Genomic DNA, 13,738 nt, shown 5'->3' with positions numbered 1-13,738 from the left:
GCAGATGCCCCAGCATGAGTGTAAAGCCTGTTTTTTGGTCAACATCCACAGCTTAGAGGTCAAGCGTTGCCAGTTTATTAGACAAAGAAATGTCAAAGTGGACCAGACAGAAAAGCATTACAATTCCACTAAGAGACGCACGTCCTCTCCGGCCTCGTCCGTCCTGTCCTTCGCTGTCCTTTTTCTTTCTGTCTTTTCCATCCACAAACTGAAACCCGATATGACTGTCATAACTGCGGCCTTGGCCAAATTCTACATCTCCATTAAAGGTCGACTGGACGACAGTCGCTCGGTTTGATTGATGGACCTGTATAAACCCTGGATCCTGCAGCGCCCCCTGACAGATGTGATGTGATGCAACCTCACTTTTCTCTTCTCAGGTGGTTCGAGCCGTTTGTCATCCAGTGGCTGGATGAGAACGAAGATGTGGCTATGGATTTCCTGAATGGAGCTTTGGAGCGGGACAAGAAGGATGGAGTGAGTAGTTGTTGGGTTTTTTTTGTTTGTTTTTTAACAAACAAAAGGGTGTTTTCTAATTCAATGACAACTTGGACTGAACTTTTCTCCTGAGGAAGAGAGAGCTGCAGGACTTTATCCACTTACACTTTGATGTTTTTGTAGCAAAATTATTATTATTTTTTTTATAGCTTTGGACTCATTTTATTAGTTGTTTTGGTGATGTTGGAAAGAGTTGACTTGAAGAGAAGAACTTTTTTATGTATTATTCATGGTGAGGAGGCGGGGTGTCGTTAAACAAAGTTGTAAAGAAGAGTTTGGATTAAAGTCTGTGTAGTCTGACGGTGCCCACGTCTTCTCTGAGATTCTTTTAACACAATATAGTTGTATAGTTGACTCCACCAGACCTTTACTGTGTTTAGTCTTAAAGAGAAAATAAATGATACAGATGAATATTCACTGTTCCATCGTCTTCACAGCTGTTTTTATGACTTCACAATCAGAGGAAGGACAGGGATTAAATCTTTACTTTTTTGAGCCGTGCCACATATTTTACATTATTAAAATACCACCGCACTAATGTCACAAATCTACAAACGCAATGGAATGTAACAATCTTCTACTTTCAATTTACTCTCAATTATCTCATCCTGTTCTGTGGAGCAGATTGTTGATATTGATGAAGGAATTGAAGAAAGACACAAAGAACAACAAGATCTCGTTCAACAGTCGAGTCTCTGTCTTTTACTGTAGCAGTCGGCTTGAACAACCAAACTCAAACAGTTGTGTTGTGAAAAATGGGACTTAGTAAAAAAAAATATCAGGCAGTAAACCTTCTGACCTCTCACGGACAAACTGACGTGCCACACGGTGGCACAGGCTCCTTATGTTGCTTCTAACCCGGTCTGGTTGGTGTTTTTTTTCTCTCTTTCTTTCCACAGTTTCAGCAGACCTCAGACCACGCCCTCTTTTCCTGTTCGGTGGTGGACGTGTTCACGCAGCTGAATCAAAGTTTTGAGATCATCAAGAAGCTGGAGTGTCCCAAAGTTTTGAGATCATCAAAAAGCTGGAGTGTCCAAACCCACAGGCTCTGGCTCACTTCATGTGTCGCTTTGCAAAGGTCAGTTTCCTGGTGACCTCTGACCCTGGGACACACTTCTCCATCCTCTCTGGAGATTGACTTTCATATTTTGGTTCTTTCATAATAATTGATTTTTTTTATTCTGAGCTGAAACTTTTCTTTTTCTCCACACAGACCATCAACAAAGTTCTTTTACAGTATGCAGCGATCATATCCAAGGACTTCCCCACTCACCTGAACAAGGAGAACGTGGTGAGTGTCTGCTCGAAGGCTACATGAGTTGGTGACAAACTGATAATGAATCAATAGAGTTGATCCTTTTTATGACCCTGAGAAACTGCTGTCGTCATAAAGTAATTCAGTCATATAAAACCAAAGGCCACGTTATATAAAAACACATCATATCAACCTGAAACCTGCTCACGTACCAAACGTTAGTGAATCAAATCATCAAATGAAACAGAGACACAAACAGTTTTTACCTGGTGACAAACGACGAATGTAAAAAAAAGAAAAACATTTCTTTATTTGAGGAGATTTATAACCTGACAAAACCTTTTTATTGACGCTCATATGAACTGGATTTTAATTTATAGATTCTTTATAGAATGTATGGTTAGTCATTTAAATTTTGTTGTGAGAGAGAGAGAGAGAGAGAGAGCATCATATAAATGTAGGTGTAACTAGTTGGACTGATTTATTTATTTGTTTTCATTTATATAAATGTAGGTGTAGCTAGTAGGACTGATTTATTTATTTGTTTTCATTTTTATTTTTGCAGCCGTGTATTCTCCTCAACAACATCCAACAGCTTCGTGTCCAGTTGGAGAAGATGTTTGAGTCCATGGGAGGCAAACAGGTCTGTGTCCTCCTCCCTGTGCATTAACAGACATGTTCTACCACATTAACCTTTGGGGAGATGGACTTTCGTGTTTCCTTACTGAAGTCCGAGCGGACGTTTAACACGGTTCATATTAAGATCTGCTGGTTTTTAATCAGGATCTGATCAGATCACGTCTGTAAATGAAAGTGTGATCTTTTCATTAGCTTAAAAACTAACTCCATCTTCACCTCAGTGTCCTCCCTTGTGTCCGATCCTAATTTTCTGCCCCCTCCCTCCATTGTGTAAAACATCTGTTTTTTCTCTTCATGTAAACCTTTCTGCACTTGTGTGTTGTTTTTGCAGCATCGTTAAATGTTTCCCTGTTTACAAGTCAGGGCTCGGTGCGGCCGTCACGACCTCTTGACCTCTTGTGACTTAGATGCATGTCTTTCTCTCCAACCTAACGCCTGTCTTGCCTTGCGTTTTGTCTCCTGTGGTTGTGTCTCCTTCTTCCTTCTCCAGGAGGAGGGGGTGGTGTCCTTCTGTAAGGTGTGTGGACTTGTCAACGCCCCCTTCCCACCATTTACCCAACGATAATAAAAAGCCCTCCCCTCTCCTGCCCTCCCTCCACCTACCATGCTCTTCTGCTTGTCACTACACCTCCGTTCAACAGCATGTGCCACAGAGCATATGGAATCTAAATTACCCATCACCCCCCTGGACAGGCTGCTCAGGCTCACCATCCCTGTGCTGCGGGGACACTCGACCCCTGCTGTGTTTCTCTCCTGCTTTATTTCTCTACGTCACGTCTCTGTTCATGGCTAATTTAGAGATCGGCTTCTTTTTTATTTCACTCCATTGTTGCCCTTTCTTCTCTGATGCAAAGAGCAAAGTCCGAGGCTCGCTGCGACGCTGGCTTTGGTTTTGATCTCCTTTATCTCATTGCCCAGGCTGCAGCTGTGAAATGCTAAAGACATTTTTTTTCCCACTCTGCCAAACAAGCTTCTCAACACTTATAGCAAATCTCTCCAGCTGTGCCTTCAGCTGATTGGATGCAAATGCCGCACAGTTAGCAGATGTAGACCTGGATGGAACCCAGGCTGTTGTTGTCTGAAGAATAATGACTCCGGGAGTCTTTATTCCAAAAGTCAGAGTCTGCGTCGTCTGGGCTAATGGACGATCAGGCTTATCTTCAGGAACATCCAGTGTAATTCCTCTTGATGATAATGATGCAGCTAAAGTGTTTGCCATTAGTTTCTTCTTAGCGCAGAATCCTCCTTATTACAGGGTTGATTCCCATCAGCAATTAACTCACAGAGGTAATTACCAGAATCTGTCATTTCAGAATGATCCAGAAAATAAAAAGGATGTTGGAGCTGGTCACCATTTTTTGAGGTTCTATCCTGGTAGCTTTCATGTCTTCTTGGTGGTGTTTTAGTTTTAGTTTTTCATCAGGGAAAGCTCCAGGAAAAATAGACGCACTGGTGAAATGGAAAATGGAAAATCAAAGGTGCAACAGAGATAAAAACCAAGAGGTTCAGGTTGAATTTCTTCATCCTGGACGACAGTCAGGGATAAATTCAACTACGATGAAGCGCGATCCTTCAAAGATACTGAAATAATAATTGAAATGATGCTGGAAATGGTTTCATAAATAACCTGTGAACAGTACCATAAATGTTGAACAGGTACTGGTACCATTAGATTAGATGTAAAGGGTTAATCTGGGTATTTAACTATGAAGGAAAAAGAAAATGAAAATGTGCTTCAGACTCCAGACCGTGACTGACAGAATGATCTGCACTGGCTTCATAATAGCTGTGGTTTGATTGTGACTGAGGAGTGAGTGAAGGGCTGGACTCTGACTGTCAACACTGAATACTCTCCTCTCACAGATGACAGCTGCCTGCGTTTTATCAGAACACTCAGCAAACGTCCCTCCCTGGATTTATGATTCTTTTGTAAAGAAGGCTGTAGATTTGAGGACGGTCTGAAACACTGTCACACTGAGGACAGAAGGGACTGACAAAGACAAAGACAAAGACCAGGACCAGGCCCAGGACCGACTGTGTCTTCCCTCCTATCACTCTGTCAAAGATTTTTCTGTTATTTAAACCCTACGTCCTGAAGCTCCGTGGTTAATTTTCTCCGTGACAGAAGCTCGTGCATGCTGCAGGTGACGGCGGTTTGACGACGTGTGCATGAGAAGAGAAAACCTTTGACTGCAGTTAGAGGCATGTTGGCAGAACAACAGTCCACCATTATATACGAGTCGAGCCCATTGGTGCCACTGCCCTGCATGTGGAGTGGTGCCCCGCCCCCCACGTTCACCACACGTTCACCACACGTTCACCACAGACACAGCCTCAACAATTGGACCAGTGTGCTGACATCACGTCAACATTTGTTCAGTGTTTCCCGCAGCATTAGTTTGTGCCTCAGTCCAACACTTTTACACTGAGATGAAACTGGTTTGGACCAGTGACTGGTGTTGCCTTCAGATGTGTAGTTGTGTTCAGACCGTGAGCTTTTCACAGACCGTGACCTGGATCAGAGACTTGGCAGGTGGCCAGGCTCTTGGTAGGAGGTGAGCTGACCATTAGTATTCAGCACCGGTGTCAGGCAGGACAGGAGGGAGGCCACTAGGAGGCAGGTTCCTCTCCTCTGTCCCTGCTGTCGTCCTCCCTGTCACCCCATCAAAACTGAGCCGCTCCAGTCGTGAGATAAGAGACAACGCAGCAGAAGTGTTTGACGATGTAGTAACTCTCCGTCTTTTACTGTCAGCTGGATGCAGAGGCCAGTGATCTGCTGAAGGAGCTGCAGAACAAACTCAACACCGTGCTGGATGAGCTCAGCGGAGTGTTTGGCTCCAGGTGAGCATCAGTGCAGAACGCTGCTGGTTTCATTCTCACTCCAGTTAAAGTTTCCTCACCTGGACACTTTCACATGTCTGTTTTTTCTTTTTTTTTGTGAAGTTTCAAGCCTGTGATTGAGGATTGTGTGAAGCAGATGAACCAGGAACTGGTTCAGATGAAAGGTCCAGTTAAAGGCAGCAATCCAGCCATGGATGCAGAGAGCGTTCTCCGGCCGCTCATGGACCTTTTGGATAAAAAGTGGGTAATCACCGATCTGACTTTGACGTTCACCCTGCCGTACACCTCTGTGTTTCTAGGAACATAACTCGAATTAAAATGGTCCTTTTTTATGTCTTCTCATCGTCCAAGAGCCAGAAAAATAAATGTTAATGTCTGTCCAGCCAGGACATCTTGTCGCCCGTGTTCCTACAGTTACAGCGTACAGTGAGGCTAATAATAACAGTCAAAGTTATGACACCCTCACCTGCCAGGCCTCTTCACATTAACTACCAAATATGTGGAATGACCAGCTACAAGCTTGAACATTTTATGGGTTTTTTTTATGGCCCTGCGACTTCACGAAGACAGCGGAGCCTCACAGCAGTGGATTATAAAGTCAAATCTACACCTAATTACTAGACTGCAGACGGTGTGTTCAGGGCCCAGAGGTGAAAGCAGCTCTGTCGCACTGCTGTGCTGAACGCTTCATTGGCAGTGTTTGTATTTTTTACTGTTGAACAGTGGAGCTGGAGGAGGAAACAAAACAACATGTTTCTGCAGCAAAAAGTCCAGACTGAAAACTGATTGAATCTTTTGCTGCTGAGTTTGGTTTTATTTTAGATTATAATGAATTGTTTTGGTTTTTTTTTTGTTTGTTCACTTGTTTTGCTGTTTCTCCCAGCAGTGATGTTCTTGTTGTGTAAACACACAGTAAGCTTTTTTTTTCACACAATAATATAATCTGTCAACAGTCAGATCTGGTGTTAACAGACCCCCTAACGCCCCCTGTGGCCTGAGAGAGGAACAACAATCTACTTAACTTCAACCCAAGTTGGAGAATTGTTTTTTAATTTTTAAAAATTAAATGTGTTAAATGAAAAGTTATTAAATGACATTAACAGGCAAAAAAAATCAGTGTCTAACACAGTCAGACCTGTTCATGACCTGTGTCTCAGCCTGCTGACGTCCAGTGTTGACCTGACACATGACCTCTTCTTTGTCACTTTTCAGTTTAATGTTATTTGCCAAGATTTGTGAGAAGACGGTGCTGAAACGAGTTCTCAAAGAGCTGTGGAAAATCGTGCTGAACACCATCGAGAGAACTATCGTTCTCCCTCCGCTCAGTGACCAGAGTGTGAGTTCACTCTGTCTGTTTGGTTGTTCTTTTTGTCTGTTTGCTCTTCATCTGTTTAAACACACACCTCTGAAGACTGTGTGTCCACTGTGTGTCCACTGTGTGTCCACTGTGTGTCCACTGTGTGTCCACTGTGTGTCCACTTGTCCACTGTCCTGTGTGTCCACTGTGCGTCCACTGTGTGTCCACTGTGAACTGCCAGCCTTCCTTTTTATGCCTGCAAACCTTTAAACCACACACTTTTAAATGATGCCTAATTTGTTTTGTTTTGATCTTTTATGACTTAATGATCTTAATTTTCTTTGCTGTGACTCTTAAACAATCTGTTTGTGCGACAGCAGGGGGCGCAGATGATCTTCAGTGCTGCCAAAGACCTGGGACAGCTGTCCAAACTCAAGGTACGTTTGGTACTCCTTTGTTTACTTTGTTTACTAATCTCCTTTGCTCTATTCACATGGTGGCCACATGGTGGCAGGATAGTTGGTTCTTGTTCAGGATGGATGGTCTGTCTGTACGGAGTTGGAATGTGTGTGAAGTCCAACAACACGCAGAGGGAAACTCTAAATCAACAGGTTGATGTGAGACAAAATAAAGTCAAACCATATATTACCTAGTAAAGGAGCACTTGGTTTTTGAAGATACTCTCCTCAGTCATCAGTTCAAACCACTCTGCTGCCCTCAACTACCGTATATATGATATGATATAAAAACAGCAGGAATTCATCCTCAAACACTGAAGCTACAGATGGGTTTGGGTTTATTTACAAACTTTATTTCCATTTAATACTGTATTATCCAATCGCAGCGAGGTCAAAGTTCACAGGCTTGTGCCAACGCATGAACGTGTGAGCGTTTCAAATGGTTTTCGTATCAGTGATGGAGTTGGTTTTCACTCAGCGCTCTGCTCTTCTGTGTGTGGCCCACGGAGATCATTTGTATGAAATCAACTGAATTACATTCCACCAAAACATTTCTTATTAATAAAAACATTTTAGTTGAGCTGCCATCAGCGGCACAGTGAGCTTTTTATTTATCAGTAGGTGTGTGTGTGTGTGTGTGTGTGTGTGTGTGTGTGTGTGTGTGTTTTTCTCTGCTTGTGAAGAGTGACCTTTAATTTAAGCAGAGGTCACAGTCTGTGACAGACATGAATGTTAAAATGTTGTCAGAATGTTGTCATCTGATGCTTCAGTTGATGCCCACCCCTCTGTCATTCGAGAGGAAGCCAGAAGTCTGACTCCACGCCAGTGTGCGGCCATGGACCTTGTACTTCCCACCATCAAGGTGAGGTTTGACTCGACCTCTGCTGAGTTAAATGAACACACTTGACTCTTTGTTCATATTTTATATAAACTTTTACACCAGTTTAATATAACCTGCTGAAACAACTCCAGTTGTTTATTTATCTTTAAATATCCACTTCCTGCTGCAAATGACTTTCCTTACAACGAGAATAACTTCCAATTAGTTTGAGAAAGTAAATCCGATAAATATTTTAGAAGAACGCCAAAGCACAAATAAACATCCATTCATAATTAACCAGCACAAAAACATGTCCACGACTCTCTGCAAAAATAAAATGTGAAATGTATCAACAATAATTTACTGCCAAAGCCCTGACTATTGTAAAGGGAGAGCAGTTTAGCAGCAGCCGTGGTTGTCGGAAACGGAGGCAACGCTGCGTCATAAAGAGCTAATTGATTCTTCAGTCTCCAAGGAAACTACCAGCAGCTTTACATCCATCATGTCGCTGGAGTTACATCAGTATTCCAATAGGAAGAGTGACTTAACAAACCACGCAGAGGAAAACAGAAGCCATACCATAATAACCTGCATTAGAAAAACGGTGTTGACAAGTCAGTTCACGATAAAGTCCAGGTGTTTCACGTCACTTAAAAGACATGAATACAGATCCTGCCAACGTCAGTGAAGAGGACATGTCCAGGTGTCCATTTTGGTGTGCAGTTTAAACAGAAGACCACTCACCACGGGGTCAAGGGTCAGGTGGTTTTGACCAGAGTTATATTCCCTCAAAGTCTCACCATCCATATCTCCAGGTCCTGGTTTGTATTTCGAGCTGCACTCCCACCTTCCAGGCGTGGGAGCCGTGACGGGACTTGAAAAGGAAACAAAGCTCTGTTTGTCGTTGGCTGTCGTGGTCATGAGCAACAACGTGCTCTTCCTCTGCATGAACGCCACTCAGACTTAGATGTTTGGTAGTGGTTATCTCCGAGGTGGTTATTACTGCTGTCGCTCAGTTCTTTTGTTCCTTCTTTTTAAACATACTGTATATCCCGTCTACATTCCTGGAGAATTAACAACTCTCTCTACACGTGTCATCACGTGTTTATAATTATGTTGGGTTTTTTTAATTATCCTTAACAAACTTTATAGAGATTTATGAATGTTTCTTTTTTTTTTTTGCAGCAATACTTCCATGCTGGAGGAAATGGACTGAAGAAAACATTCCTTGAAAAGAGTCCTGACATGAAGTCCCTCAAATATGCTCTAAGCCTTTACACACAACCTACAGATGCCTTGATCAAGAAATATATATGCACCCAAACCTCTCAAGGTAAAATGTTTTTGGTCAATTAGTTTGATTCACGTTGATTTAACCATCAGTACAAATGAATGTTTGTCTCATACATGGACGTCCTGTGGGTAAATTCATTCCTTACTTTTTCAAATGATTCTTCGCTGCGTCATGTGTTCAAGGAAACCTGGAGTTTCACTGCAGCTCTGCTGTGTCCTCAAAAGTTCAGCTTCTTCCTACACACAACCTGAAAAAACAGGAAGAGTTGAACAAGTTCTGCATGTCCCAGTGGGAAAGTCACGGATCGGAGCGTTAAATATACTGTAGCTGGAGTGAAAACGATCTGATCTGTTTGACAGTTTCATTCAACTTTATATATTTATATATATATAAATTTAGAGAAGAAATTTAAATAAAAGTTTGAATATAATTTTTCTGACATCACCTAAAGGTTCTTGGTTAGACTTTATGTTCAGGACTGTGTCTGCCTGACATCGTTTAGAGAACGTGGCGTATCATGGATCCCACTGCTGCGGTGATGACGGCCATGTTTGTGGCGTTTTGTCAGAGTCAAGTCTTAGCTGTGGCTCCGTTGTCTGTAGTTGTTCGTTTCAGTCCTGACTTTTTGACCAACACTGACTCTGAGAGTCGGATCAAACCATCTGAGCTATCGTTCTATAACGGGTTCATAAGAATACTATCGTCGTGGAGACTTTTCTGGGGGTCTCCACTGAGTGAAAGGATTTGGGGTCTGGAGATGGGATTGAAGAAAAGAATTAGGATTGATCATATATTTACAGGAGCAGAGGAAGGAAATGCATTACTGTCATGAGAAACAAAATACAAAAACTTGTACAGTGTCTGTGTGTGTCTGTGAGTGTGTGTGTGTGTGTGAGAGTGTGTGTGTGGCTGTTTTGTGCCACATTATTTTTCCAGGATTATATTTGCTGAGGACATTGCAGTAATTGGACTGTGTAGGTCATTTGTCTCTTTCAAGTTAAAACCAACAAACAAATAATAACCAACACATACAGTATATAGATGTGTGTGTGTGTGTGTGTGTGTCCTCTTCACCCTGAAGGACTTCACATCTCTCTGCGTTTCCCACTTTTGTGCTCATTAGAAAAAACATGTAGACGATGTCAAGACAAATGTATATAATTATGATTTGTGTAAATTCCCAAAGTGCTCTTTCACGCCCCCTGTCTGTCATTTGTCTCTGACCTCATTCACCTTCTCTTTATAGTTTGTTTTCCACTCACACTCTATAAGAAGGCAGATGTTCCGGAGCAGGAGCTGCAGCCTCGTGAGGCGATGCAGCTCCAGCTCCTGGTTGTCTGACGGCAGCGGGGAAACGGTCGTGAGCCGTGAGCCGTCAGCAGAACAACAGGCTCCACGGTCACAGCAAGTCGTTACGTAGTAACGTCGTGGTCGTAGGTGGTTGATGTTCATTGGCTCAGAAGACAAACACATGATTTCTTTGAACTGTGTGTTGGTTGGTTTAACAGACTTCAGGCAGTGTTTGTATATTTGCCTCATGCTTCAGTGAACATCCAGTAACATCCAGGGTAAACGTGTGTTTGTTTATGTGTAAATATCTCATCAACTCTTGCTGATGTTTGAAGTCATTCACCTTAGTGTAGAAGGAAAAGAACGTAGAGTTCCATACGTTGTTGTTTCCCCCTCGTATCTGTTACTGTTTCTTTTTCTAAAAGCCTTTTTTCTTATTCCTGAAACAGTGGCTGTTCACGTTCACACCGACTTCTCTGCTGTTTTTATAAATCATCAAATACGTTCTCTTCATCCTCTGACTCTCTGTCGCTGCTCCGTCCATCACATCGTTTTCAGCCAATAGCTGCTGTTGACAGTGGTTAACATCAGCCTGTTAATTTCCCACAAGTCTGTGCCTTATTTGTGCAGAACCACTGTCTGACGTCGGTTCTGAGACACATGAATATCATTACCATAAATCACAGCCTCGTTTCTTCATCACCAGCTGTAACGGCCACTGGATGTTTGGCACTTATTGATTCTCAGTTGGATCGACTTCCCCTTCATCAACAACACTTTGCTGATGTTGTGCACAGAACCTGTTTGTCTTGGCTGCAGAAACTGGGCCGCAGCCACAGGCTGGAAAACAACGTCAGAAATTCCACGTTGGTTTTATCCTGACGATGAAAAGAGAAATCCATATTTCATACAGTCTGATGGAGATTCTGCCATGATCAGTTATAAATGTTCAAGTTTAATAGTTTAATATCCAGTGACACTTGCAGTCCATGCCCAGCGCCCCCTACTGGAGTGTAAATAGACAATGTACGGATTTTATCCTCAGCATTGGGCAAAGGCCTGAAACCCGATGTCGATGTCCCACTTTTGGGTCATGGCCCCCTTGTTGAGAATCTCTGCTTTAGTAGTCTGTAATAATAGGCTGTTTCCTGACACACACACACACACACACACACACACACACACATGCACCAGTGTGTCAAAGATGAACAGCTTGTTCAATATCTCACCTCCATAAACACAAAATATAGGACCAAAATATAAACCTATAAAAAATGTTTCCACCCCCGTCCACTGTACACACACACACACACACACACCATATGCACACAGATGGAGGTTTAAACAAAACACAACAAATACTGAAGCCTACTGTAGGACGGTGGGGGGGGGGGCAACATTTCTCTAACATCCATAACATTATTATTTAACAGTTATGACGCGGTTTGTTTTCAGAGACAGTTTTTCAAGTTTTCAGTTTCATGCCAACCAATCCGATGTTTGTTTTTCTGTCGACTCCAACAGTTGATGGAAGCTGCCTCTGAAATTTAAACCAGACTCGATGCTTGTTCTGTCTGAGGTGAAAGGAACCCCCGCTGTATCTGTACCAGCGTTCCACAGAGCAGAATTCCAGACGTTCCCAAACTCTTAGTTTAAGGTTCCGTCCTTTAGGTGGACAGACTGTCCCAGCTTCTGTCTCTCTGCACTCTGATGCCGTCTCTCCATCCTGTCCTGATCTTTCACTATAGCTGGGTGGCATTTCCACCCCCCCTCCCCCCCCGATCTCTCTTTGCTGAATTTCATTTAGACTTCTTTCAATTTCCTTTTTTGGTGCTGGTCCAGGTCAGTCATCTAACGGCTCGGTGGGGGAGGTGTCGATGCAAGTGAATCTCATCTCTCACCCTGGCACTGGAGAGCACAAAGTCAGCGTGAAGGGTGAGTTTGTCCTTTTTTGCATAATTTATCTTTCACCGATTCTTTCCCCGTCTTTGATGGTCAACGGGAAGATTTTTTTTTTTGTATGAAGTAACAAAAAAGACAGAATGGCTGTCGTTTCTCTCTGGCTTCAGATGCTTTGGTTCTTTTTGTATTAAGCTGTTTATATTTCTGCTCATAAATGCGATCCATCATGGCTTCATTGATGACCGGTCAGTCTGTTGGCTGGACTGAAGTATCTCATCATCTGTTGGATAAAAAAACGATAATATTAGTTTCAGTGAAGATGAATCTTTGACAGGCGGCTCTTCTACTCTTTCTTCTTTTACAAAATGACTTTGACGTTTATTGTATTTTTTTATGACCATGGCTTTGTTCAAGTGTTTAAGTACTTTTTATAACTGGACCGTAGCTAAGGACGCTTCTTTGCTAAGAAAGCATTTTTCTCTTTTTATCGTTGGTACTTCTTTGATGACAATTATCCAACATTTTCTATTTCAAACATACAGTAAATGTAAAAAACTCATCTTGGTGGAGTTTGTAAACATGGGGTGTTTTTTCCCCACATATTACTAACATACCCAATGTGTCATACTGTGTCATTTAAGTCATGTTCTAACTTGGCTGTTCAGTCATGTAGTAAATGTTGATGATACGTACATTACCTTCAGGTTTGACATTGACATGAAGTGTCGACTTTTGTCCGACTTGTATTTTAAATGTGGTGCTCAGTCGACTTATTGACTGTTAGGATCTCCTGGAACGTTTGTTTCACATCTAAAAAGTCGTTAAGATCTCCTGGAACGTTTGTTTCACATCTAGAAACTTTGAAGTCTGTCTTCTGTGGAACTCCTTTGTTGCACCGACAGTTTCTCAGTTCGTTGGTTGACGACAGAACCAGTGTGGATATATTTCACTCTGTTGACGAGCTCTTCTTCTGCGTCTACAGTGGTTGCGGTGAACAACATCGTGTGGCAGACCAACGCCATGTTCCGCCCCTTCGTAGAGGTCAACGCTGTGGGACCACACCTGGCTGACAAGAAGCGAAAATTTAGCACCAAGACCAAGAACAACAACTGGTCACCAAAGTACAATGAAACATTCCAGTAGTGAGTCATTCTTCCTCCTCGGTGTCAATTATTACACTGTTATTAAATAAGCCAGAAGTAATAACAAAGTGGTAGATGTTGAAGAGCAGAGCTCAGTTAAAAAAAGAATTAGGAATCTGCACACGTCTAAAGCCTGCGGGAACCTATAGACTGCATAATACCCATAATACCTCGTGTCAAAATCCTCCAGTCTTTCTCAGCAATGATTAGACTGCAGCAGCAGCAGCAGCAGCAGCAGCAGCAGCAGCAGCAGCTGCGTTTCCCCAATCATATATAAAACACACCCCAAAACAAAAAGGATT

General features: G+C 42.5%; 1 protein-coding gene across 6 annotated transcripts in view; it reads left to right on the top strand.

Annotated features, from left to right (window-relative positions):
• Positions 1 to 13,738, top strand: part of unc13c (unc-13 homolog C (C. elegans)) — a 100,176-nt gene that overhangs the window by 83,084 nt on the left and 3,354 nt on the right. For 3 of the 6 annotated variants that reach the window (XM_025055423.1, XM_025055424.1, XM_017032534.2), the window contains 14 exons: positions 381 to 477; positions 1,398 to 1,462; positions 1,498 to 1,576; positions 1,712 to 1,789; positions 2,319 to 2,396; positions 5,145 to 5,233; positions 5,336 to 5,473; positions 6,446 to 6,569; positions 6,908 to 6,967; positions 7,189 to 7,193; positions 7,775 to 7,850; positions 8,994 to 9,141; positions 12,235 to 12,327; positions 13,277 to 13,436. In XM_025055423.1, the coding sequence (XP_024911191.1) occupies positions 381 to 477; positions 1,398 to 1,462; positions 1,498 to 1,576; positions 1,712 to 1,789; positions 2,319 to 2,396; positions 5,145 to 5,233; positions 5,336 to 5,473; positions 6,446 to 6,569; positions 6,908 to 6,967; positions 7,189 to 7,193; positions 7,775 to 7,850; positions 8,994 to 9,141; positions 12,235 to 12,327; positions 13,277 to 13,436 (1,290 nt within the window). The other 3 variants (XM_025055425.1, XM_025055426.1, XM_025055427.1) reach the window with 3 other exon arrangements.

The sequence above is a fragment of the Cynoglossus semilaevis genome, chromosome 5, assembly GCF_000523025.1.
Source record: "Cynoglossus semilaevis isolate Cse_v1.0 chromosome 5, Cse_v1.0, whole genome shotgun sequence".
Classification (NCBI taxonomy): Eukaryota; Metazoa; Chordata; class Actinopteri; order Pleuronectiformes; family Cynoglossidae; genus Cynoglossus; species Cynoglossus semilaevis.
The sequence above is the reverse complement of the archived record's forward strand: the minus strand, read 5'-3'. Positions and strand labels throughout refer to the sequence as shown.